At 33.3% G+C, this 27,711-nt stretch overlaps 1 protein-coding gene across 3 annotated transcripts; it reads right to left on the reverse strand.

Annotated features, from left to right (window-relative positions):
- Nucleotides 1-19,947: 19,947 nt before the first annotated feature.
- Nucleotides 19,948-25,900, reverse strand: LOC123540501 (uncharacterized). 3 transcript variants are annotated; one of them, XM_045325583.2, is made up of 4 exons: nt 25,824-25,900; nt 25,293-25,404; nt 23,143-24,199; nt 19,948-21,442 (listed from the first exon to the last, which is right to left on the reverse strand). In XM_045325583.2, exons 2-4 carry the CDS (start codon nt 25,401-25,403, stop codon nt 20,325-20,327), a joined length of 2,286 nt encoding a protein of 761 aa, XP_045181518.2. In that variant the 5' UTR covers nt 25,404; nt 25,824-25,900; the 3' UTR covers nt 19,948-20,324. The 3 variants fall into 3 exon arrangements, with proteins under 3 accessions (XP_045181518.2, XP_053382723.1, XP_045181516.2); XM_053526748.1 differs by having other exon boundaries at nt 25,734-25,835; XM_045325581.2 differs by lacking the exon at nt 25,824-25,900 and adding an exon at nt 25,602-25,813.
- Between the last annotated feature and the right edge of the window lie 1,811 nt (nt 25,901-27,711).

A 27,711-nucleotide genomic window follows, 5' to 3' on the forward strand; every position in this document is an offset into this window, starting at 1 on the left:
CAAACAAACGGGAAACCCTTGAACAATTTTGGAAGAGCACCCTGCAAGGGGGAAAACCCAGGGCCCAAATTTCATCAAAACCTTTAAGGGGGTTTTTTGGGGGAGTTTTTCGTTCAAAGAAATTGGGGACGACAGAGCAAAAGACCCCCACGCACGATGGGTGAAATGACACAGCGTGTCACAATAAATCCTCCCTGAGCACTTCATGCTCCCGGGAAACTAAAAATCTGATCAGCCAAAATTGGGGGAGTTTTTTTTTCCTGATTTTCCAAAATTTTTAAACTCCAGCAGGGCCCCTATTTCAAAAAAAGTGGAACTGTTTTTTTAAAAATTTGGAAAAGGACCACCCAAAAAAAATCCAGGCCCCAAATTTCATCAAGATCTACCTGTTGGTTTCAGGAATGTTGTTTGAAGAGGTGTGGATGGATGGTGAATGGTGAGCGATCACAAAAGCTTACCCCGAGCACTTTGTGCTCAGGTGAGTTAATAAGTATACACATGAAATGACAAAATCAACTAATGATGACAAATGTTAAGTGACATAAACCCTTTACCTTTTCTTTCCCGACCAAGAAAAACATATTTTAACATTATTTTATTTTTAATACAAATGAGATAAATTGAAATAATATAGGGAAAGGGGTTTTTTTTTTTTTTTTAAAAATTTTCCCAAACTGTTATCAAAACTTTTTTAAAATGTATTCTACGGGATGTTTAAACCCGTCCGTAGCATTTTTAAAAAATTAAAATAAATTTTTGCAAAAATTATTTTTTTTTAAATTTAACTCTTACCTCTTTTTTTTAAAAAGACATGCCAGCAAGCCCCCTATACCTAAGGGAAAACTGAAATATTTCAAAAAGAAATGTTAAATGGGTAAAGTTATTTTTGATCTGCAACACTTTTTTTTTGGAAACCCAAAAAAATATTTTTAACCCCGTTTTTTTTCCAATTTTTAGTAAAATTTTTCACATTAATTTTCTTTCCAAAATTTGGGGGGGGTAATTTATAACAAAAAAAAAAATATTATTGAGCCCCTCCCTTTGTTATCAATTTCCTTAAGGCTAAGAAAAGAACAATTTCATGCGCAATATTGTTTTTTTTTTGAAAATTTTCTAAGAATAGATGATAGGAAACACCTGGCACCCCTGGGGAACTAAAATGTTTTCCATTTTCCCCTTTTGACCTTTTAGCTAAAATGACAAAGAAAGTCCTGATTTTTATGTGGCCCTGTTCCCCTTCCCTGTTGATGACATACAGGGCACCAATTTTTTATTTCAGTTGGGTGGCAACTGTAGAGGGGTTGATTACACAACGTTTTTAATGTAACCCGTAATTTTGGCAGTCCAAAAAAAAAAAAAGCCAAACTCCCGAAAAATTTTCAACAAACAAAGTCTTGACAATTTTTTCTCAGTCCAATTTTATATTGAAGAAAAGTCCAAAAAGTTTCAGTTTTTTAAATGCTTTAAACTGTGATTTGGGTTGTTACCCCAAAAAGTGGGACGGGCGGGCTTATGGGCAGTACAAACACATAAGAAAACCGTTTCATCCAAAACTGGTTTCAAAAAAATTACCAAAAGACTGATGGACAGAACAAACATTATAGTCTTTAAAATCTGGTGCATAAACACTGAAAAAGTAGTCCCTTTTTACTTTCCTTTTTGAAATAATTTGAACTAATTTTTCCCCGCCGTAAAAGTTTTTCCCCCTGGAAAAACTCGAAAGACTTTTCTTTCTTTCTCTGACAGCTAAATTTTTAAAAAAGATAAAAAATATCTAAGTCTATAAAATTTCAGGGAAGTTGGCTCAAAAAAAAAAAGGATCTGATAAAATTTGTGCTGCTGGACATCGTATTTTTATCCATAAAATTTTTTCAATTTTAAAAATACAAATCATAGTTAAATTAATAGACAAGAGATGTCGGAGGACAGCATCACTCGTTAATTCAACAGCCTTGTCAACTGAATTAATAAAATATTTGAAAAAGGGACAAAATTTAAAACAAGAGCTGTCGGAGGACAGCAACGCTCGACTATTCAACAGCCTTGTCAATTGAATGAATACAAAAGTTGAAAAAGGGGCATAATTTTGTAAAATGCAAAGTAGAGGTATTGAACCTCTGTACTGCATGTCATATCATGACAGTGAACAAGTGTGTGAAGTTTCAATCCTTTCCAATTTGTGGATACTGAGATACCAGCTTACATACAAAAACTTAACAAAAAACTGCTAAGTCAAAGGGACATAATTTTGTAAAAATGCCAAGTAGAGTTATGGGACCTTCACAGTGCATGTTAAATCATGACAGTGAACAAGTGTGTGAAGTTTCAATCCATTCCAATTAGTGGATACTGAGATATCAGATTACATACAAAAATTAACCAAAAACTGCTAAGTCAAAAAAGGGCATAATTTTGAAAAAAAGAGAGTAGAGTTAGGGGACTTGCTTAGTGCTTGTCAGATCATGATAGTGAACAAGTATGTGAAGTTTCAATCCATTCCCATTAGTAAGTACTGAGATACCAGCTTACATACAAAACCTTAACCAAACATTTCTAAGTCGAAAAAGGGGCATAATTTTGTAAAAAAGCAAAATAGAGTTATGGAACCTGTGCAATGTAGATCAGTTCATCACAGTGAATAAGTGTGTGAAGTTTCAATCCATTCCCACAAGTGGTTACTGAGTTACCAGCTTACATACAAAACCTTAACCAAAAATTTCAAAGTCGAAAAAGGGGCATAATTTTGTAAAAAAGCAAAATAGAGTTATGGAACCTGTGCAATGTAAGTCAGTTTGTCACAGTGAATAAGTGTGTGAAGTTTCAATCCATTCCCACAAGTGGTTACTGAGATACCAGCTTACATACAAAACCTTAACTAAAATCGGGACGCGGACGCGGACGCCGAGGCATGGGCGAGTGCAATAGCTCACTATTCTATGAATAGTCGAGCTAAAAACAGCAAAAATGAGTTATGGAAACTGCAACGTAAGTCAGTTTATCACGGTGAACAAGTGTGTGAAGTTTCAATCCATCCCCACAAGTGGTTACTGAGATATCAGCTTACATACAAAAACTTTCCCAAATTGGGATGACGGCGTGGACGCCAATGCATAGATGAGTCTAATAGCTCTACCTATTCTCTAAATGGTCATGGCATTTTTCTAGGGTTTTTGGGAAAAAGGCCTCTGGTCAAATTGGGAATTTTAAACGCGGTAAATTTCTAAAACTGCGAAAATGTATCGACAAATTAAGCGAGTTTTTAACATTTAAATATAGTTTAAAACTTAGTTTCAAGATTTACTGGTAGACAGTTAAATAAATTACAAATTTAAAGTATCCCCTAGTGAAATTTTTAGAATTTATTTTTTTCAGGATTGTTTTCCAAGTTGCTGATAATAACTACTATACTGGTTCAGTGGTTGGGAACCAGTAGCCAGAAAATTTTTCATATTTCTGCTCCATTATTTCCTCAAAAAATATTTGACATTAATGAAGCTCAGACTGCACAAAGTTAAGCTCATTCTGCATCCGGTTTTGCAATCAGTATCACATTGTTACGTCAAATATGGGTCCCATGGGGCGTCAAATGGGGTCACAAAAAGACGTTATTTTCCCCGTGAATTAAACCAGTAGCCGGACAAATATTTGATGATAATTTTGCTGTTATTTTGATATTAAAATAAGTAATTAAACTTTTTTACACATTTCTTTAACATTAATCTTACCAACAAGGTGCCAAGTTGGCCCTAGTTCACTCACCTGAGTAACAAACCATAACAGTGTAAACATGTTTTACTTAGTAATTTCATGGAGACAAATATTCTGACCAATTTTCATTAAGATTGGACCAAAAAAAAAATGTGGGCTCTAATGAGTGTAAACAAGCATTTTCTTTGATTTGACCTACTAGTGACCTAGTTTTTGACCCTACATGACCCAGATAAAAAATCCTCCAAGATGTTATACAGACAAACATTCTGACCAAGTTTCATGCACATCAAATGAACAAGAGGGCCAAAATGGCCCTATATCGCTCACCTGTTATCAATGCACTTAAGGACAAGAAGGTCAAAAATCATAATCAAGATCAATCAAAAGAATTATGAGAAAATATAGTTGAAATTTTCTTAAAGTTACTTCAAACAAGAGCACCGCCTTGCGGGTGCTGACGCTCATCTGATTTTTTTTGTATAATAGAAATATTGTCCTACCCATGATTTTCTAAGTCTAAAAAGGGCCATCATTCTTGCAAAAAGCAGGATAGAGTTATGTTTCTTGATGTACAGTGTCCACTTATGATTGTGAAAAACTGTTGCAAGTTTTAAAGCAATAGCTTTGATAGTTTATGAGAAAAATTGCCTTAAACATAATACTCAACCAAGAAAATGATTTCTAAGTCCAAAAGGGGCAATAATTTTTGCAAAAAGCAGGATGGAGTTATGTTGCTTGCTGTACAGGGTCAGCTTATGATGGTGAACAAGTGTTGCAAGTTTCAAAGCAATAGCTTTGACAGTTTAAGAGAAAAAGTTGACCTAAACATAAAACTTAACCAAGAAATCTGATATTTTCTAAGTCCAAAAGGGCCATAAATCTTGCAAAAAGCAGGATGGAGTTATTGTTTCTTGCTGTACAGGTCAGCTTATGATGGTGAACAAGTGTTGCAAGTTTTTAAAGCAATAGCTTTGATAGTTTAGCATTAAAGCTGACCTAAACATAAAAACTTAACCAAGAAAACTGATTTTCTAAGTCCAAAAGGGGCAATAATTCTTGCAAAAAGCAAGATGGAGTTAGTTCTTGATGTACAGGGTCTGCTTATGATGGTGAACAAGTATTCCAAGTTTCAAAGCAATAGCTTTGATAGTTTAGGAGAAAAGTTGACCTAAACATAAAACTTAACCAAGAAATCTGATATTTTCTAAGTACAAAAGGGGCCATAAATCTTGCAAAAAGCAAGATGGAGTTATGTTTCTTGCTATACAGGGTCAGCTTATGATGGTGAACAAGTCTTCCAAGTTTCAAAGCAATAGCTTTGATAGTTTAGGAGAAAAGCTGACCTAAACATAAAACTTAACCAGGCAACGCCGACGCAGACGCCGACGCCGACGCCGACAACCGCTCAAGTGATGACAATAACTCATCATTTTTTTTCAAAAAATCAGATGAGCTAATAAAACTATTTTCAAATCAGGCCAGTAGTTCCATGCCCAAAGGATTACATCAGAGAAGGTTAGGAGCAAAATTTTGACTGATGAAGCACAAAGGACAGGAACAACAAAGGGAAGAAATTAAAAATAAATCTAAGTACTCAGAAAAATATCTATGTCCAAAGGACAGGAACAACAAAGGGAAGAATTTAACCAAAAAGAAAAAAAAATTCTTACAAGGTACAGATATGTCAAAAGACACCTAAAAATTGGAGGTACCACAGAAAAGTGGTTTTGGTTTTTCCCTACAGCCAATAATAAAAAAGTTACTAAATAAGCTATTTATAGTAACACAAAAGGGAAGTAATTAAAAAAAATTATTGTAAGTGAACAAAAGGATCTGCCAAATAAAAACAAGAGCACTGCAATTGACACAAATGCAGAGCAATATACATACAAAACAAAGTCATATGACCTTTGACCCCTAAGTGTGACCTTGACCTTGAAGTTAGCCATCGGAAACATACGCTCTGCACATCGTTTCAATGCAGTTAACATTTGTGTCAGGTTTCTTTGAAATCCTTCAAGGGGTTCAAGAGTTACAGAGCGGAAGGGACATTGCTAACCAACAGACATACAGACAGACGGACACCGAGGCGATAACATAATATGTCCCTTCGGGCATATAAAAAGGAAACGAGATCTTATGGTGATACAATTTGTGTGCAAGTTTGGTTAAAATCAAATCATAAACAAAGCTGCTATTGTGCAGACAAGCTCAAGAAAGCTAATTTTGGCCCTTTCAGGGGCCATAACTCTGGAACCCATTATGGGATCTGGTTGGTTGAAGAAAGCAACCGAGATCTTATGGTGACACAAGTTTTGTGCAAGTTTGATTAAATTAAATCATAAATGAAGCTGCTATTGTGCAGACAAGGTCAAAATAGCTAAAAGAAGGGCGATCACAAAAGCTCACCCTGTCACTATGTGACAGGTGAGCTAAAAATGCAGCCCCTATTGCATGCACAAGGTCTTTCTTTTATTTTAACAGGTGACCTAAAATTTGACCCAAGATGATCCAGATTCGAACTTGGGCTAAAGATCATCAAGATCATCATTTTGACCAAGTTTCATGAAGATCGGGTCAAAACGTAGCCACTGGAGTGTTATCAAGCTTTTCCTTTGATTTGACCATATTACCTAGTTTTTGACCCTACATGACCAAGATTTAAAATTGACCTAGAGAATATCAAGACAAATATTCTGACCAATTCTCATGAGTTTCAAACATAAACTGTGGACACCAGAGTGTTAAAGGTGGTCAATCACATTTAAACAACATTTAATGACATTTTTTACTTTTTGTATATTCTGGTAGAGAATTATTTAAGGAACAAAAAGACCGATTACATAGAGTTAGATTCCTATTTGAAATGTATATTTTATTATTTTTATAAAATTTTGTAATTACTCCCCTTTAATATGAAAGTATATAAAAAGCTGAGTATTTCTTTTTATTTCGATACAATGTCTAGTTTTACATTTGCATTTGATAGACATATCGACTATTGAACAATCTGAACCAAAATGCAAGTTTTAAAGCTGTGTGTAGCTTCTGAATTCATTTATTTCCAATCTATCTTGGTTGTGCAACCAAGATAGGCAAAGGGAGGTAATAATAATTTTTCAAACTTGTGTTTCTAATGAATTCCATCTAAATACATAATTTTTAATGCAAATATTTTACAAATATATTACAATATGTCTAATATTTATACATTTCCTTTGGCAAAGTATGTTTATCAAATTTATACTTATGATAAAATAACTCTATTTTGGTTGGGCAACCAGGATAGGAAAATGAAATTTTAAAAATACCTCCAGTGAAAATCTAATTTGTATTAAGTGTTAAGTGAACATAAATGAGTGTAAATGATCAGAAGCAAAGTTTCCAACAAATCCGTTACATGGCCAAAATCTGATTATCCACCTTTAACAAGATTTTCCTTTGATCTGACCTAGAGACCTACCTTTTGACCCCACATGACTAAGTTTCAAACTTGACCTAGAGTTTATCAAGACAAACATTCTGACCAAGTTTCATAAAGACTGAGTCACAACTGTGGCCTCTAGAGATTTCACAAGCATTTCCTTTGATTTGGCCATGTGACCTAGTTTTTTAACCCACATGACCCAGATTAGAACTTAAACGAGAGGATATCAAGACAAATATTCTGATCAAGTTTCATAAAGATTGAGATAAAACTGTGGCCTTTAGTTTGACCAGGTGACCTAGTTTTTGAACCCAGATGACCCAGTTTCGAACCTGACCTAGAGATCATCAAGACAAACATTCTGACCAAGTTTCATAAAGATTGGATCACAACTGTGGCCTCCAGAATGTTTACAAGGCAAATGTTAATGCTGAACGCATGTCCCACACCGGACAATGACTGGTCACAATTCTAAAAATGCACATGAAAGATATTCGGACTTTCAATAGCAGCTACGAAAGCAAAGAGAGGCTGACTATAAACAAGAGCTGTCAGAGGACAGCAACGCTCGACTATTCAACAGTCTTGTCAATTGAATGAATATTAAAGTTGAACTAGAATGTGTCTGTAGGACAAAGGGTGTGCCACCCACTGGTACATTTGTCACAAATAAGGGGAAATAATTCAAATGTTTGCAGTCTTAATGGGGTACAGCCTCAACAAACATTTTATGAAAAAGATCCATTATTCTAGGCCATATACTTTTTGAGCTATGAGCATCAGAAACAAAAAATCCAATATTTTGGCTATTTCAAGGGTCATAACTCTGTAATAAGCGCTAAGATTCTCAAGAAGAATGCCAAGAGTGCAAGGTCACATCATGAAAAAGACTCAAGCAATGTTTCATGAATTTACATCAAATACTTTTTGAGCTAGGCACATAATTAGGTGAAAATGTGCATTTTTTACTATTTCAGGGGCCATAACTTCAAAAATAGGGGGTGGAGCTAGCCGAAAAATAAGAGGTGTGCAAGTTTATATCATGATAAAGACTCATGCAAGTTTTCATCCATTCATATCATATACCTTTTGAGCTAAGTGCGTCACAAGATGAACTAGATGTGTGTCTATAGGACACAGGTGCCCTCACTCCTGCTACAGTAACATGGTTTTATGACTCAGGTTAAATAATTTTTAAGATGTTTGCAACACAAACTTTTAAAAACCTTATGTGTATTTTTTACTTAATTAGCTGTAACTCTGGCCTAGCTGAGTAAAATCCTAAAGAGAACACTTCACAGGCAATAAAACAATCCTATAATGTTTTATGATTCTAGGTCAAGTACATTTTAACATACATGTTTCACAAACTTTTTTATTTTTGAGTAAGTCTGGACAAAAAGTTTGGACTTGTGTAATGAAAAAACTTCAAAAAAAAAAAAAATAAGTCAGGCACCATAACTCCTACACGACTGAATGAATCTGGACGCGAAACCCCAGGTGCACAACTGCACATGCTGACCAACATTCCTGTAAAGTTTGGTGACTCTAGGTCAAATACATTTGGAGCTAGGCGCGACACAACATTCTCTGAAGGACGGACGGATGGACAAGAGCAAATCTATATGCTCCCACCACTCAATTGGGGGGCACAAAAAGTGCATTTTTTTACTATTTCAGGGGCCATAACTCTGAAAACAGGGCGCGGAGGCAGACAAAAAATAGGAGGTACACAAGTTCATACCATGATTAAGACTCATGCAAGGTTTAATCAATTTATTTGTAATACTTTTTGAGTTAGGTCCTAATTTGAAGGCTGTAGCTTGAGATATGTGAAAGTAGGTCACTATGTCAAAATCAAGGTAAAATTTCATTTTGGTACACAATACTACGCATGTGGTCAAAATTTGAAGCCTGTATCTTCAAAAATGTGGAAGTAGGTCACGAAGTTGATGTCAAGGTCAAAGTTTATTTCAGTACACAAACCTATGCATGTGGTCCAAATTTGAAGGCTGTAGCTACAGAAATGTGAAAATAGGTCACTAGGTCAAGATGAAGGTCAGTTCATGTCAAGGTTCATCTAGCCACTCAAAACTGTACATAGATATAGAATGAAATTAGTGCAAATATCGACAGCCCTGTATCTTATGTAACTATTACCATGAAATTAAGAGAAGCACATGTTATAAGCAGACAAAAACAAACTATTGAAATCATATCCCGTAAAATACAGTTTTCTTGTGCACAGTATTCATATTAATTACCGGACCTCTAGCCAGTCCTGTACAGGTTGCATAGAGGTCCAGTAACCGGTTCCTATAAGGGTTGTCTAGAGGTCCAGTAACTGGTTACTGGACCCCAAGCCACTGCCGGAAAAATAATTATGTGCACAGCCAATCAATGGCATCATTCCATTCATAACATTTACTGAAATGTTGAAAAATGACACTGCACCCAAAAAACAACCCTTGACCCCTGTATTTGTGAAGCTGATGATAATGGATGAAAGTTTCTTTCACCAGCTTGCAGTGATATTAAAGAATATGTGAAATCACTTTCTAGTACGAACGTATCATGTTAGGAGTGGACCATGGTACGAGTTAATTTGAGTACCTATTGTCGCACCACACTGCACTCACGTTCCCTCTTTCTTTGTACTGATTTTTAGTCACGAATACAAACCTTTAGATTATTCATGTTAGTATTGTATCGCAACTACTTCTTCAAGAGTTGTATTTTACTGAAACCATAATAATTTACGCAACAGTAACTGTGTTGTTGTTGTTGTCCTCCACTAGACTTTTCATGTTACGAATGATATTTTATGGAAATATCTTCGTCATCTCAAATTGTTAAAAAAAAAAGGAGAGGTGGGGAATGCTCATATCTTTTATATGGTGATCATAGGGTACGCCTAAATAGCGGAAAACACTTTTTTTTTGCAGAAAAACACTTTAAATAGCAAAAAAATCTCGGCATTTTTTTATTTCTTAATTTATTTACATGATTGTTTTTTCATATCGGAAATAAGATTAATAGACTAATAAATACGAAATATGAGCTTGATATATCGAAAATTGGTGAAGTTATTAAATGTTTTCAATGCGCACAATGAAAAAATCTTTTTCCGCTATTTTCACATTTGATATTTAATAGCAAAAAAAGTTCGGCGTTTGTTTATTTTTTAATTCATTTACATGATTGTTTTTTCATATCGTAAATAAGGTTAATAGAGTAATAAATACGAAAAATGAGCTTGATATATCGAAAATTGGTGAAGTTATTAAATGTTTTCAATGCGCACAATGAAAAAATCTTTTTCCGCTATTTTCACATTTGATATTTAATAGCAAAAAAAGTTCGGCGTTTGTTTATTTTTTAATTCATTTACATGATTGTTTTTTCATATCGTAAATAAGGTTAATAGACTAATAAACACGAAAAATGAGCTTGATATATCGAAAATTGGTGAAGTTATTAAATGTTTTCAATGCGCACAATGAAAAAATCTGTTTTCCGCTATTTTCACATTTGATATTTAATAGCAAAAAAAGTTCGGCGTTTGTTTAATTTTTAATTCATTTACATGATTGTTTTTTTCATATCGTAAATAAGGTTAATAGAGTAATAAATACGAAAAATGAGCTTGATATATCGAAAATTGGTGAAGTTATTAAATGTTTTCAATGCGCATAGTGAAAAAATCTGTTTTCCGCTAATTTCACATTTGATATTTAATAGCAAAAAAAGTTCGGCGTTTGTTTATTTTTCAATTCATTTACATGTTTGTTTTTTTCATATCGTAAATAAGGTTAATAGACTAATAAATACGAAATTTGAGCTTGATATATCGAAAAATGGTGAAGTTATTAAATGTTTTCAATGCGCACAATGATAAAAATATGTTTCCGCTATTTTCACATTTGATGTTTAATAGCAAAAAAAAAAAAAAAAGCTCGGCGTTTGCTTATTATATAATTTATTAACATTTTAAAGCAATAGTATCATAAATAATGTATATAGACTCATATGTACGATACTTGACCATGATATATCGAAAAATGATGATGTTATTAAATGTTTTCACAGCGCACCATGAAAAAACTTTTTTTCGCTATTTTCGCCTATGATGTTAAGTAGCAAAAAAGCTCGGCGTTCGTTTATTATTTAGTTTATCAACATGTTTTTTCATAAATATCATAAATAATGTTTATAGACTTATTTGTTCGATACTTGGCCATGATATATCGAAAAATGACGAAGATATTATATGTTAACCTGTCGTAACGCACTATGAAAAAAATCTTTTTACGCTATTTTCGCATATGAGGTACCATAGCAAGAAAGCTCGGCGTTTGTTTATTATTCAATAAATCAACATGTTTTATTTAATTATCGTAAATAATATGTTAATAGACTCATATGTACGATATTTAAGCATCTTATATTGAAAACTGATGTAATTATTAAATGTTTTAAACGTGCACCATTTTCGCATATGAAATATTATGCGTATAATAGCAAAAAGTCAGCATTTGTTAAAGACAGATAGACAGACAGAAAGACAGACAGACAGACAGACAGATAGATTGTTCGGTGGGCCGTGAAATGTTATTCATTCAATTAAAAAATAATTATGTCAATATGAGCAAGTGACCAGTAGTCTTTTTCGTGAGGACTATGTCAGGTATTTTTGCATACAAAGTTGGACGAATACTGTAGATCTGCTGACTATGTCTGTGCATGACATTGATCTTTTGTCTTATAAATATCTTTTGTCTTACTACAAGGGCAACACAAAGAAACAGATTACAGTACGAAACAGGTGTGTTCTATAGATTGTTACATACTCCTGTCAGTTTTAGATTTTTCAGTTGCCAGTCGCTGTCATTTATCAGTGATTCAGTTATAACAAACTATAGTACAAACATGTTTTGAACTGTAACCTGTTAAAACGATTAGATAAAGTCTACATGTTATGTAAGAAGTCACACAAGAACACAATGCGTTAAAACAATATTTAATGGTTGACTTGGCATCATAATCTTATTCAATATATATTACATCTTTAATAAATCATACAAATGGTAACTGTTACTAGCTTTATCATTGTAGAATCAGAATTCACAAATTTCAAGTGAAAAAAGTATGGTACCAATAATATACACATATACACAATATTAATAAGTCTACATTTTATGTAATAAGTCACAAAAGAACACAATGCATTAAAACAATATTCAATGGTTGGCATCATAATCTTATTAAACATATAGTATATTTTTAATAAATTATACAAATGGTAACTGTTACTAGTACTTAGCTTTTTTATTGTAAACATTCTAATAAATTCTGGAAGTTCTTTGAGTTGCCACTGTGTTGCGCGCTTCAGTATTTGATTGGCACTCTCGCTGTTGTTGTTAGTCCAGTTAGGTGAAATTCTTCCAGACTGTGATGGCTCTATTATGTGTGTTTTTAACATTGGAAGCATTTTCGACTCCCAATAACTCTTAAACGTTTTATCACCTTCTTTCACTCTCTGATCGTAATTTTCAATTTTAACACCAATAGCACCAACTTTGTAATTTAATGTGTCAATATCTTTGACTTCAGTTATTCCATTAGTATCAAAGATGTCATCTAAAACTGCATCACGCTCAGTTTTGTTGTACCCAACAGTAGCCTCCATGTAATGAGTAGCGTTCTTTTTTAGATGCCGCGTACATAAAACGTGAGTACATCCTGGGAAACAACGTTTAATTGCAGTTTTGAAGGCGAGTTCTTCATCACTTCCAATGGTCAACTTGGTAATCTCTTCATCTGTAAGATTGTCGGCAATTTGATGCATGAAATGTCTGTATGAATTTGTTGATGAATTTGTGTGGATCAATGTGGGTCCGAAGCAGATAGGGTGTGTTTTGCCGTCACGTCTTGTCATGGACATGTCTTTATAAACAGTGGGTGTTACATGAAAAGCTCCAAGATTATAAGTCTTATATATACCTAAAACAGCACCACCTTCTACACAACAAAATCTTTTAATATCCTTTATTTGCTGGTTTGTGTATAACGTTATCAACGGAAAGTTAAGTCCTTCAGAATGTGTCACAGTTTTAACAAAATCACCTTTTTTTGTCATTTCCTCAACAGCTTGAACATGATCAACGACATTTTGGTTTTTTTCATGTGGTGTTTTTTTTCTCCTTGTTAATTGAGTATTTTAGATTTCTAAGCAATTTATCGTTTCTTTGTTTTTTCTAAGTCGTCACTTTCTTCTCTATTCATTTGTCGTTCTACGGTTTTCATGGGATTTTGTTTCAGACTTGATTTCAATTTTTTCATCACTGAGTCTTTAGTTCTAATGTACTTTACATTGCCATTCTCATTTTTAACGCGACCATGGTACTGAGGCGGCGGCAATGTTCGTTTGAATATACAACATGTTTGCTGGACATTTTTCAATATTATTTTATAATTTTTCGATCTTAAACAATATATATCAAGAGGCAATGAGATCCATCTTTATACAGAATCATGTTGTCCTAAATTTGTACATTTATCTTTCACATTCCTGTAAAAATCAACTCTAAGTATTTAAATGTCAATGTTTGATATTAACGGAACAAGTTTCATTAATTTATCGGTGTATTTCTTCAAAATCGCTTTAGCAATTAATCATTTTCACATTATATCACATGCTTATATTATTTTCTATTCAATATTTATTTTATTAAAGCATTTTTAAAGTTTTAAGACCAGTATCTTTTTATTTTCTTTTTTACTGGGTAATTACGGGGGCATCACCTTTAGTTTTTTATATAAAAAATATAGAAATGATACATTGTAAATTTCTTAGAAAAATCTTATGCGTAAAAAAAGACAACAAATCTTGATGGACTTTATGGTGAAACGGCGAGACATCCCATGCGAATACAAAGAAAATTAATTATGATAAAAAATTGCGTTTCCAATACGTTCTAATATTTGGTACCATAAGCTACGAAAATATTGTAGAATTATAACAAAATTAAATCACAAAACTTAATACAATCCGTTTTGCAGTTTTCACTGCACACATAACAAGAGAATTTTGATTTTGACATTTTGATGCAAAAGCAAAAAGAAGGATGAGAACATTAGTAAAATGCACTATATATGAACATTCATAATTGTTATTACTCTTTTAATTTTAATTCCTTTTTGAGTAATTTTGTAATAAGAAACTATCTACTTTGAAGCTCCGAGGACACTCATAAGTAAAACGTGCGTTAAATAAACAAGTGATTAAAGGGGGATGTTCATTTCCCAGGGAAACATATTAGCACTCCAGCATGTCAATAATTAATAGTCATCTGCAAAATGGATACTCAGTTAGTGGTCAGCCAGATATATTTATCTTGCATATTAATTACCATCACATGTGTTTTATGGTTTGGCTTGATGTTATCAGTCCTTTCTTTTTTCAAGATAAAAAGAGATTAAGGAAACGATGATTTTTGCTGCTGTAGTATTATTTTCTTTGCAATGCCTCTTTGAGGTCATGTAGTCACAGTTAGTAAACTTTAGTTCGTGACGTCAATAGTATATAACTACTGAAACAAAATGCAAGTACCAAGTTGGTTAAAGTTCAATTTATTATGGATGCATTTAATAAAAAATAGCATGATGTAATCAATGATTAATTATATCAAATAGTTATGAGATTACTGTATGTATACGCTGGTCAATATCAAATCGTAAATATTATGTGCGCTGTCTGCAAATGTTCCGTATATACATCAAAACATCGTACTAGATCATAAGTCGACGTATACTTTTGAGGATGAGACGGGGCGGTTCATTAATTACGATAATTTCAATTTAATTCAAATATTTTTGTTTTTTTTTTGTTTGCTATTCTACATTATAGGTAACCACAGCGGCAAAAAAAAACAAAAATATTTGAATTAAATTTAAATTATCGTAATTAATGAACCGCCCCGTCTCATCCTCAAAAGTATACGTCGACTTATGATCTAGTACGATGTTTTGATGTATATACGGAACATTTGCTTTGTTTGCTATTCTACATTATAGGTAACCACAGCGGCAAAAAAAAGAAAAAAAAAGTTTTGTTTCATGATGCTGGTCAAGTATCGTATATATATATGAGTCTATTAACATTATTTACGATATATATATATATATATATATATATATATATATATATATATATATATATATATATATATATAAACAATAAAACATGCCAATAAATCAAAGAATAACGAAATCCGAGCTTATTATTGCTATTAAACTTAATGGGCGAAATAAAATTTCACGGCACGTTTTGAAAACATTTAATAACTTCATCATTTTTCGGTGTATACAGCTAAAATTTCGTATATTAGGCTTTATTAGCATTATTTACGATACGAAAAAACAACCATGTCTATAATTTAAAAAAATAAACGAACGCAGAGCTATTATTGCTATTAAACATCATAGGCGAGAATAGCGAAAAAAGATTTTTACATGGTGCGTTTCGAAAACATTTAATTACTTCATCATTTTTCGGTGTATATAGCTAAAATTTCGTATAGTAGGCTTTATTAACATTATTTACGATATGAAAAAACAATCATGTCAATAAATTAAGAAATAAACAAATGCCGAGCTTTTTTTGCTATTAAACATCATAGGCGAAAATAGCGAAAAAAGATTTTTACATGGTGCGTTTTGAAAACATTTAATAACTTCATCATTTTTCGGTGTATATAGCTAAAATTTCGTATAGTAGGCTTTATTAACATTATTTACGATATGAAAAAACAATCATGTCAATAAATTAAGAAATAAACAAATGCCGAGCTTTTTTTGCTATTAAACTTCATAGGCGAAAATAGCGGAAAAAGATTTTTACATGGTGCGCTTTGAAAACATTTAATAATTTTATCATTTTTCGGTATACATAGCTAAAATTTCGTATAGTAGGCTTTATTAACATTATTTACGATATGAAAAAAAAAACCATGTAAATAAATTAAAAAATAAACAAATGCTGAGCTTTTTTTGCTATTTAAAGTGTTTTTTGCAAAAAAAAGTGTCTGCTATTTAGGCATACCGGTGATCATAGCTTTATTTCTAGTTACGTTATTTTATCAGAAAAACCCGAACACCTCAATAGCCTACTGGTAGAGTGTCCGCTTTGAGTGCGGGAGGTCTGGGGTTCGATTCACCGGCCGCGTCATACCAAAGAGATGAAAAATTGTACTGGTAGCTCCCTTGCTTTGCACTCGGCATTGAAAGGGTTGTACCAGGAGGTGAAATAAGCACAGGTGATAATCTGTTACTGGATACCTCGTTTGTCGCACAAGAGCTTTGTTATTCGTGTTGTATGTTGGATTATATGCAACGTTAAATAAATCTACCGACAATAAATAAATATTGGCTTGAAAGCTTAATTACCTCTAGCAATATATTAACGATTCTTATAAAAAGTATTTAAAAAGAAATGTTCTGATTGGATTTTAAGTGTTTTAAATCGATAAATTATCAGAAAAATAATATAATTTGATGAATTTTGGGTCAGTTCGGTTTCATATATTACGATATAGTACGAATTAAAATATACGTAAGAAGAGTGATTTCCGATCCTATAAAAATATGAAATTACATGTAGCTATTTTTGTTATAAAGAACGTATTAATTATCTTTTACATGCTTTTAAGTGGGTTCATACATGTTTTTATATTCCGAATGTTTGATGTAATTAATGCAGAAATAACACAGGACAGTTTTTAAAAGTAAATTTAAGAAGTGCCTGACGAAAGGTTAATATAATACTAAAGCCATCCTCAAGCTTTACATACGCTGAAATAATCTTTAAAATCGGACTTTATAAGAACAAGATAAGGCAGTTTGAAATTTAAGAAAATGGCTGATCATGGAGGACGCTACTTTAGTATTCTTATGACGTCATTTACACACTGCTGAATTCTTTATTTAGGAAATAACCCTTTTAATTAGATTAATTAATATCATATGTTTCTCTATGTAAGATGTAAAACACGGTAATTTCTTTAATTATAGTTGGAAACAGTAGAGAAAATATTTTACATGAATACATAAATGCAGTTTAAATATGCATCTAGAAATTTAATAAATCTATCATTTTGTTTTGTTGCCACGGAAACAAAATGGCCGACATTTTGATCAAATATTTTTAAATGCTCGTAACTTTCTCATTTTTAAGCCAATTTTGAAAATGCTTCCACTTCTTTAAATGATTAAAGAAATCCTTACAGATAAAATTAACATAACAACACCATTTCTTTCCCCGTTTAGGAGGTAGTATACCTTGTTTGTTTATTTGTTCTGGGTTTTTAACGCCGTTTATGGTATACCTTGTTACTAGGATAGAGTGAAAATAATTGAACTGTAGCAATTAATCTATTGTATTTCGAGTAATTTCATGTTTTAACTGCAACAAATCTCAGTTTCTTTTACCTCTGTCCCTTCAAGTATAATTTTATCTAGGTTTGAAGTACATGGCCCTCCAAAGGTATTTTATATTGAAAGAAGAGAGAAAAATACGGATATTTAACAATAATTTTCAGTGCATTTCGGTTTCATTGTTATCCGTAGGAGTTTGCGTAGTGGAACAGTTTTATTAGTATGTACGTTAGCTTAAAATGTTTATGTCGCGGGCTCATATTTCCATTGCAACGCATTTTCTGTCATTGTTAAACAGCTATGTATATGAATGATAACGTTTTTTTTCTTCTATAGCTTCAGTGCCATTCTCTCTATGACCAAAATGAAATAATTGGGAAATATTGTTAGCAAAATTTCAAACACTTTAGATGGAAACCATAAAATAAAATAAATGATTATATTTTTTTTTCTATGAAATTGATGAACAGTCAACCTAAAATGAAATGTTACCTTTCTGATTTATTAATCTTCCCTCTGTAAGAATTAGGCTTGATTGTGTCTGACAGGACATGGGGAGGACTCTTTGATAGTCAGTTTTTAGACCCCACCGGGCCTGAGCTATTTTGATATATATCTATCTTCCGGCCTGTTTCGTCAGGCCCTTAAGGGTGTTTCTCTTAATGCTCTGTCTTCTGCAATAGCATTGAGTTATCTGTATATGCGTTTTTGGTTCTTACGGTTTGCTTTATATATAATTTTACAAGGGCATTTTTGTGTTTTGCATGCCATTTGTTTTGTTGCCATTGTGTGTGTTAGGGATTCACCTTGCGGCGATATTACTGTTATTTACAGTGCACTGACTTTGGAATAGGCGGATCGAGGTAGGAGCGAGGTTAGGCGCACATCATAAACCGATTTAAGCACCCGCGGTGGTATTGCCAGTGACACTTCAAAGGCGGTGCCCCACTGTGTTCCTTTATTTGTTTGTTTAATCCTCGTGTGTTTGCTTTGTCTTTGTATGTGCATGTGTTCCTCTATGTGTGGGTTGCGCTTTCGGGAGGCAGGGCTTTAGCTCTTGTCTTAGAAAGCAAAATGATTTTGCCTTTACTTATACATCCTGTGATGAACTATATAACACCTGACAACAATGTGCTACCTGCATTGTACAAGATAACTACTAAGTGATTTTTTTCACTGGTTGTAGGTGCAGATAGGAATAATATACTGCTCGACGGTAACTATTTAGGCGGTAATAAGGCTCTGTCGAGCTATCGCGTAATCAGTTACCTAATACCAGGATATTTCAATCTGCAAATACAACCAGTTATGTTTTTTCTTGCATGCAATACTCGAAAAATAATAGCACACATATAGTCAATTATACACTTCCTCATAATACCTTTCTCTTTCAGTGCCATAGACAAGAAATCCAATTATAAGGCAGATGTGAATGTTGTTTCAATGTTATATTTGTTTCGTAAATACGTTTTTTGAATGAGAAATATACTTAAAGAGTGATAGTGGAACAATCGTGGTACTAGTATTTGGTTGTTCTCCGGTTTTACGTAAAAAACAAAATAATCACTACAAGAAACTACTGCATAAATGCAGTTCATTATACAACGCTTACAGCGCGAGAGTTATCTTACACCCACTATATGTAAGATGGATGTAATTCGAGCAGCCGTGAGAACAATTAGAAAACTCCAGTCTGGTAAGCAAAAGATGTAGGTGTAATTCATTTGAGCCGTGCCATGAGAAAACCAACATAGTGGGTGTGCGACCAGCATGGATCCAGACCAGCCTGCGCATCCGCGCAGTCTGGTCAGGCTCCATGCTGTTCGCTTTTAAAGCCTATTGGAATTGGAGAAACTGTTAGCGAACAGCATGGATCCTGACCAGACTGCGCGGATGCGCAGGCTGGTCTGGATCCATGCTGGTCGCAAAGCCACTATGTTGGTTTTTCCATGGCACGGCTCATTTATACTTATTTGAACATATCATATTTGTGTTAGTTGTCAATATTTTCTCAATTTTGACTCGACCACACACTTGTGGTAAGAGTTGTCGTTCCTTGCAATCACAGGTATAACAATCATCACCAAAAACGAAACAACAACGACAGCAACAAGAACAAGATATATATTAACAAGACTTTCAAAAAATACGTATTTGTAATTTCTAGGATTGTCTCTGCAAACAATTTATTCAACGTCATAATAGAATGGACAGAAGTTGACGACAATTACAGATATTATGACAGAGAAAACATTGCTACTTATAGGGTAGTGTTGTTTACATTTAATATTGATTACATTGTGTAAGTTTAGGAGGGCAATCTTGCACTTGGGCTTTAATTATGTGCACATGCTTACCTTAACTGATGTAAAACACCACACTAAATCAACTGGTAGTTAGAAATGTTTCTTCATGTTCCTACAAGTGACAAAAACCACATTCTATGGCAAAAAGAAAACGAATAATAAGATGTCACACAATTGATTTAGGCAATGCATGAACAGAAGAAAGGAAGTATATATACATGTATGGGATTATGACTATTGATTTCAGTACCGTTCTAAAAACATTTTTTTACATGATCGAGCAAAACTAGATCTAATAGCAGAATGATAAAATTACTTTTTTGTGTGGTAATAAAAAAAATATACGAGTAGACAATTTCGTACTTAAACACATTCGTTTACATCCTTTTCCACAATTCATTTAAAATCCTTGACATTTTCAAATACATGTACATGTATACTGAAGACTAATTTGTCGGTATTGGAGTCTCACCAGAAGTCAGTTTTTCCGTACTAGAATCATTCGACGTATAGTCGAAGATAACTTCAGTTTTATTTCCCTTATAATAGTCATCAGGCCGAAAGTTCCCAAAAATATGTTTCATAAGCTGACCTTTCTTTGGGGTTGTCGAGTCATCTGGTCGTAGTCCAATATGTTTCGCGTCTTCTTGGTTTTTATCTGGTAGCAGAGGTATATAAGAGAAAACGTTTGGACGGCGTAACATTTCATCGAAATCTTCAATGTCCTTTATATTTCTTGCTTGTGCTGCTTGCAAGGCTTGTATATAAACAATTTTATGTATATCTGGGTTTACTAATGGATAGGGATGTGCATGCTGGTGACGATACATGGGTGTCGGCGAGGGCGATTCTTCCCCACTAGACCAATACCGACCGTCATCGTCGTATATAATGTTATCCATATCCATGTAGTCCTCATCTATCGTTTGCTTACTTCTTAGATTTATTCTACCCATGAAATCTTTATCAGGAGACTGTTTACTTCGCATATGCATCCTAGTCATATAATCATCTTCAGTGGTTGTTTTACTTCTTATATACATTCCTGATAAGTGTTCTTCATCGATGGAGGTTTTACTTCTTATGTACATTCTTGTTAAGCGGTCTTCATCGGTAGTTGTTTTACTTCTTACACTAGTTTTCACTTTTGCTTCTTCGTGTTGGAGCATTTGTTGTCGTGTAGACAAACAGCGCGTGCTACTTGAAGCGCGAGTATCGTTTCCGGTTCCGGTTTGTGTATGTATTTGCTGTGACCCCATATCTCTCCACATGCTACTTTCTAACTGATACTTTTTACCGCACGCTTTGCATAAATTTCGCGAAAAACTTTTTTCTCTTTGCGCCGTAGAGCATCGGCATAATTCATGCTTTTCTGTCGGGTAACGCGATTCTGCAGTTTGCTCGGAGAAAATAATGGATGCGTCACTAATACCGTTCGAAGAGCAGCTATCAGATAAGCTACCTATTTGAGTCTTGCCCATCTCTTTCTCCATGTCGTGCTCTGATTGTGTCTGTGGATTCTCAGACCCTAGATCCGTGAGCAGATCATCATTCAAACCATAGCCTGAAACAAGGGAGGTAATTCAAATCACAAAATAATTGAGTTAAAAGAGCAGGTTTGTTTTGGATTGTGTAATTTAAACAATTGTTCTTTATTGCACTCGTGACTAAGCAATGTGACAGTGTAATCTATCATGTCCAAACGCTCCAAGAACCTTGGAACAATTTGGAAGATGTTGTGGTATTAATGAATGTTAGACAGTACTTATAGGCATATATTTATAATTTTTTTTTTAAATCGCTGTGGTTACTTAGATTTGTTTCCACGGATCTCCCATATCTGTAAAGATCGAGTTTATGAAGGGTGATTAAAAAAAGTTTCGATTCATTCCTTCTCAATGAGAATAGCATAGAGAGATGGGACGAAAACACTTGTCTTTGACTTTGGACCATTTTGTTATTTGAACTGACGGTATCTGTTTGAATAATTGCAAAGCACTTTCATTTACGAGGGTTGATCCAGAAGCAGCATCACTGGAGCCATCAAAACGTAAAACAACATAGATTCCAATATCAAGCCTAAGCCTTAACCGAGTCTGCTATTATCTTGCTTGCTTGCATGGTCCAAAGGATCTTCATATAGATTTTATTAACTATTACAATAGCAATCTTTAAGTGCAGTGTGGCGGCCGTAAAAAGTCTGCCAATACTTGGATTCGGTGTTGTTATAATTTCTTGTCCTTTGGGGTCATGTAGTCCATTTAATATCTATGTAATAGAATTCCGCTGAAGACAGTGTTAGGGGGCGCGAGGGATGTTGCTCTTTCCACTCTAACCACTCATGAACAGACTCAGTCAAACCGAGTCTGTTATTATTTTGCGTGGTTGCATTAGAAATATGCTTCCAACGGATCCACATATAGACTGTATTAGCGCTACAGAGCAAACTTTAGCCTGCCAGGGTGCTTATATGAATTTCACGATTCAATGCTGAAAGATGTAACTTATATGATTAGGTGTTGTTTTGTTGTCAGTTATGAAAGTTTTTGGACGTTTCTTTTTTTTTATTAAAGAAAGAAGTGCTATTTTTGCGTGCTTTCAAATGTCTTTACTGGTGAACTTTGATGTTCTATTATTTTAAATGAAACAACCCTAGAAAAAAATTCACCCTTGTAATTATAATTGAATTAATCTCTTCATATTAATTTCTTTTATAAATTGATGATGAATAAATATGCAAGGAACAAAATAAACTACTTCTGGATCAGCCTTCGTTCATCGTTCTGTTTTCGCTTCCAGTAATCTAAGTCTTTTACGTTATTTATTTACAATAATTAGATATGAATTCAGATAAAGGTGGATGTTTGTTCATTAACGGGGAGGAGGTTTGTTTGATTGACTTTGTTAATTAGTCTTAATTTCAGTTTCTGTTATCTGTAATTTTGCTACCGAAGTAAAGTTGTTTTTTAAATAGAATAAAGATTGGTTTCCTAGGAAAGTGTTTAACTGTATATGTTTAACTTATATGTATTTCTCTGGTGTATACCTTCTAGCTAGTATTTTATAAGCGAAGCATAAGCAGATATGTGTGATAAAGCAGGCAGCAAATAAATGAAAATCAGTGCTACTATACGGCTTTTTTGGTCTTTTGACTTGCAATTTATCAGTTTGATTTAAAGGATTACAATTTTAAAGATTATCAGTACATTTCTAGTTTGGGTTTTTGTATGTCTAGACTGTAACGAAAAGAATGTTCTAGTCTACCTGATTCCGATACTTTGGTTGAACCACTTTGTTTTGACGTCACTTGATGCCTTCCTTGTAAAATTCGTTCACGCTGGTGCCCTGCTTTAGGTCGACTAACTGGTTCCCGGTTTTCACCTATCATCACTTCCTCTTTGACAGGTGGCGCTGGACGATAGCCATCTTGTAAGTCATCTGATTGGTTGAGAAACATATCAATAAGTGTGGAGGATTCAGAAGTAGATAGAGTCTTTTTACTCTTTGTTGTATGTGTCTGTTTACTAGGAAATGTAGTTACTGAATTTTTATCAACAATGGGCGTATTAATTGAACGTTGACTCGTCCTTGTAGTAACTGAATGTCTAATGGGTAATGACTTGCCCTCCTCAGACGCGAACTTGGAATCAAGATCATTGGTTGATTTAGATGGAGTTGTACCTTCAGAAAATGTTGAGAGCCCTGATATTGCACTTGTTCTGTCGAAGCCCGTCGGTATAACTGTAATGCGTTCTCCGATTGAAACTGTTTCTGTCTCACTTCCGACAGGCAGTGTTTCAGAGAGAAACGGAGATTTTCTTGACAATACGGTTGACGGCGTCCTCATAATTTTTGAATAGGTGACTGTTTGTCTTGAAGATCTATCGCTCAGGCGACTGCTTCTCTTCGGGACAATAGGTGGCAAACTAAATTTCCTGCCTGAAGAATCAGATACTTCTCTCACTAACAAATTGTCTCCTGGTGAACGATGCTCGTAAGTAATTTTGCTAATATCTGATTCATATATTTCCTCTTGTTTCATTGATGAAGGAAGCTTTGTCGACTTCGACCCTCTACGTATAGTGACACTTATTTTTTCTGTACGTTTTTTTGCAAGTTCGGTAAGTGAATCTTCGCCGTAACTATCTTGTTTCGTGTGTTCATCATGCACAATTACTGTATGTGGAGCGTTGTGCAAATGGTCACATGAGTTGAAAAACCCTTTCCTATATAGATGGTCATCTGGATTACGAAATAACCCATTCGGATCAATTCGGCTGCAAACGTAGCAAACTCTTTGTGGTAAAGTACGTTTTCGCAACTGAAAGAACAAAATGTTTACATATATCTTTACTAGACAATAAAGTTTCTCATTAACATGCAGACAAACATTTTTCACACAAACATGCTGTTTGGATAATAGCCTAACGACAACCAGCTTAAAGGAGTTTCTGCTTTTTCTATTTTATTATATCTCAATATCATCATAGAAAATAAAATATTCCGTGCAGTATTATATATACAAAATAAAACAATTTACCCGCTATTTGATATTTTTATTATCTTGAAGATTCATGAAATCATTTCTTTTTTAAAGTTTGCGTGCCCTCAGAACAATATGTGCTTGATAATGTTTTTTAAATTTCAACAAAATCGAGCTATTCCATCATACAAATTTACTCATTTTACGACTTCGACCTATTCTTGGAAAGTCACAAAATCCACTAAAATGTATAGAATTAATAAACTTATTAGAGAAGAAAAGGACCAAAAACACTCCCCCCTAAAAAAACAACAACAACAAAAAACAAAACAAAACAACAAAAAGACAGCAACAACAAAGAAAACCCCCCCAAAAAAACCCAACAACAACAACAACAACAACAACAAAAACGTTGAAGTCCTGCCCTACCAGAAAAGACCATCTGGTAATTGCGATATATCTTTTCCAGAAAAATCAAATCTGCACCTCTGTATTCTTATAAAAGGTATCTACACAACTTTTATTTGTAGTTTTGCGATTTTTTAAAAACAAAAATGTCGCGTGGTAGTAAAATGAATAAAGTTATATCTTTGTGTTATTCGATATTTTGGAAAAATTGTGTTAAATTTAAAATAATAGCTCAATACTGATCTAAATGTATGCATAATTTCAAGTGTATGCAGTAATTTAAATTGCAAAATGGCGGGTTAGCTGTTTTGTTCAGCGTACATCAATTTTACAAGACTGTTAGAATGAAATCAAATCTCAACATTATATTATATACATCAATGGTAAAAGATTGTAAAATGTAATTAACATAATAAAATGCTTGTCTGTAAAACATATAGGGCAAATTGAGCTTTTTATGAAGAAAACACATGAACAAATTCTAGTTTGATTATACTGGTAAAAAGAGTTAAGCTTTTCTTACTGGGTATTTCTGTAATTCCACATGTTTATCATTCAGCATCAGTGCCGCTACCCGCCTCTGAGTCCTGCGCAAGTCTATCAGACTAACGGCCCGCTCTAAACTCAGTACCATTCTATCGTAATATATAAACAAATACAAATATTTTTGATTATCCAAATTTTAAAATAAATAAACTTATAAAAACATTTATCATTTTTATCACCCAGCTAAAAAAAGATGACAGTATTAGATTTATATTAAGTTATTAATCCAAAAGTGTTCGCTTTTTGAGTTTCGCATAAAGCAATGAAAATTAAAAATTTACTTTACCTAAATATTCCTGGACTGCTTCCAAAGTTAATGAAATTTTACGCACAAAAATGTTAGTTATGCTCAACATATTTTTCAAAATGTTTCACTGAATATATTAGATATTTATAGATAATAAATTTAATGTCTTACTGAATATATTAAATATCTAAATATTTTAAATCCGGTTTAGGCGAATAGAAAATAAACAATAGGAAGAACTTAGAACAAACATTTACATACTTCTTCAATAGATTTAAAATGACTAAATAATGAACACCTAGTTAGAAGTCAAGTTATAATTTGAAAGGAAAACATGTGTTATTGTGTTGAATCGATCTATTTGTTCATATTATTTGTTTCACAGTAGATATATTGAAACACTTTATGGTTTGGCTGAAATCTGATAGCTACCCATTAGTCTCGTTACCTTTACTTTCAGTAGATCAGAAATATAAGTAGCAGTTACCATGCTGAAACTAATTAGTTGTTAATTAGTTACTTGAGAATACTATTTTTTCTTACTGTTCAACTTCAATGACGTAGGTCAAATTTAATGTAGGAAAGTTGGTGATTTTCTATATCATATCTGTTGCAGTTAAAATTTGAACAATTCATGCATTTAACGATAATGATTATGGTTTAGGACGGTCCTTATTTACGAATTGGGGGTTGGGGGGTGGGGGGCATGAATCACCGTCAATGACAGCTCCAGTTTGAGTTTGTCGCAGAAAAACTGACAGGGTTACTATATAAATACCTAACAAGCACACGGTTGTGATTTTAGTACTGACCATTTTCAGGCGGTGCCTTGCTGTGTTTCTTGTTTTGTAACCCTATGAGGCTTCATTGATAATAATACCCAAATGCATAGATATCTTTCATAAACATACGTATACGTTTAAATAAATTTCATTAACTTCAATATTTAGATATGCTTAGATTGTCTATAATTTATTTTACGTAATATCTATTCGTAAAATAGACAAAAACTAAAGAGAACAGTATCTACGCATTTGTAAGTTCTTTGTGAATCGACTTTTGTTCAAAATAAAACAGTGTACATTGAATTCAAGCGAAACATGCATAGTCGATACTTACTGCTTTCGAAATAGTGTTGCATTTTTAAAAAATGTTTTGTGTGATACAAAGTGGTAACATGCTGACCATGGAAAGAAGTCGCTAGTCAGAATGGTTAGAAATCGTATTGGAAATCTATGTAAAACCTTCTATTCTCTATAATCCATGTTTTCAATCGTAATAAAATTCCGTAATTGTTATAAAAATGATTGTTTCAAACTTTTAACGTTTATCAATAAGCTGGGAAAAGCTATCTAAAGGTAAATAGCTGAATTTGTAATATTGAAAAGATTTCAACCAAAGTTTCTAACTCTCACGTTGATTACTAGAGTGATTCGGCCACAAGATGACCTCTGCTTCACAGTACCACATCTGAGTAAAATGTAACGCTAATAAATGTAACAATATACGAATAATTCAGGCAGTGCATGAAAGAAAGTTTAATGTCAAGCCGTGTACAGATAATTGAAAACTTAGTTTTTTTGAAGCAATAATAAAATTGAAAAATGGTAACAGTTGCCTACTATATTATCAGTGTAAGGATAACACATATTAACAAATGATATTTTGCCTGAAATTTACCTCTTGTGCGTTTTACAAACCCACAGAGGTATTTGAAAAAATATCAGATAAACCGCAACGTGGTTAAATCTTGAAACGGACCAGTATATATCAATATGCACAAAATGTTAATCCTTCTTTATTCTACTTAAATTTACTACTTATTTTGTTAACTATATCATTTAATAAAAAAAAAATAAAATGAAAATATAGGTCATTAAACTAAGTAATTAGTGTCAGTTATCCTTGCAGCATTAGGGAGGCTACTTTCATAACCTAGAGTATATTACTCTAACTAGTAGCTTTTCTTTTAAGGCCTATGCTATTTTGAAATTATGAATTAGGTGGGTGGGGTACATGATATTATTTCTGATTAATTTCGAAGTTACTGTAAAACAAACGTTATTCCAATGTGACAATACATCAAAACCATGAAGTGCTGAACTCTTACTTTAATTTAAAAAGTAAAGTGGGAAAAGTTATCAGTATG

The sequence above is a fragment of the Mercenaria mercenaria genome, chromosome 16 (genome assembly GCF_021730395.1).
Source record: "Mercenaria mercenaria strain notata chromosome 16, MADL_Memer_1, whole genome shotgun sequence".
NCBI lineage: Eukaryota > Metazoa > Mollusca > Bivalvia > Venerida > Veneridae > Mercenaria > Mercenaria mercenaria.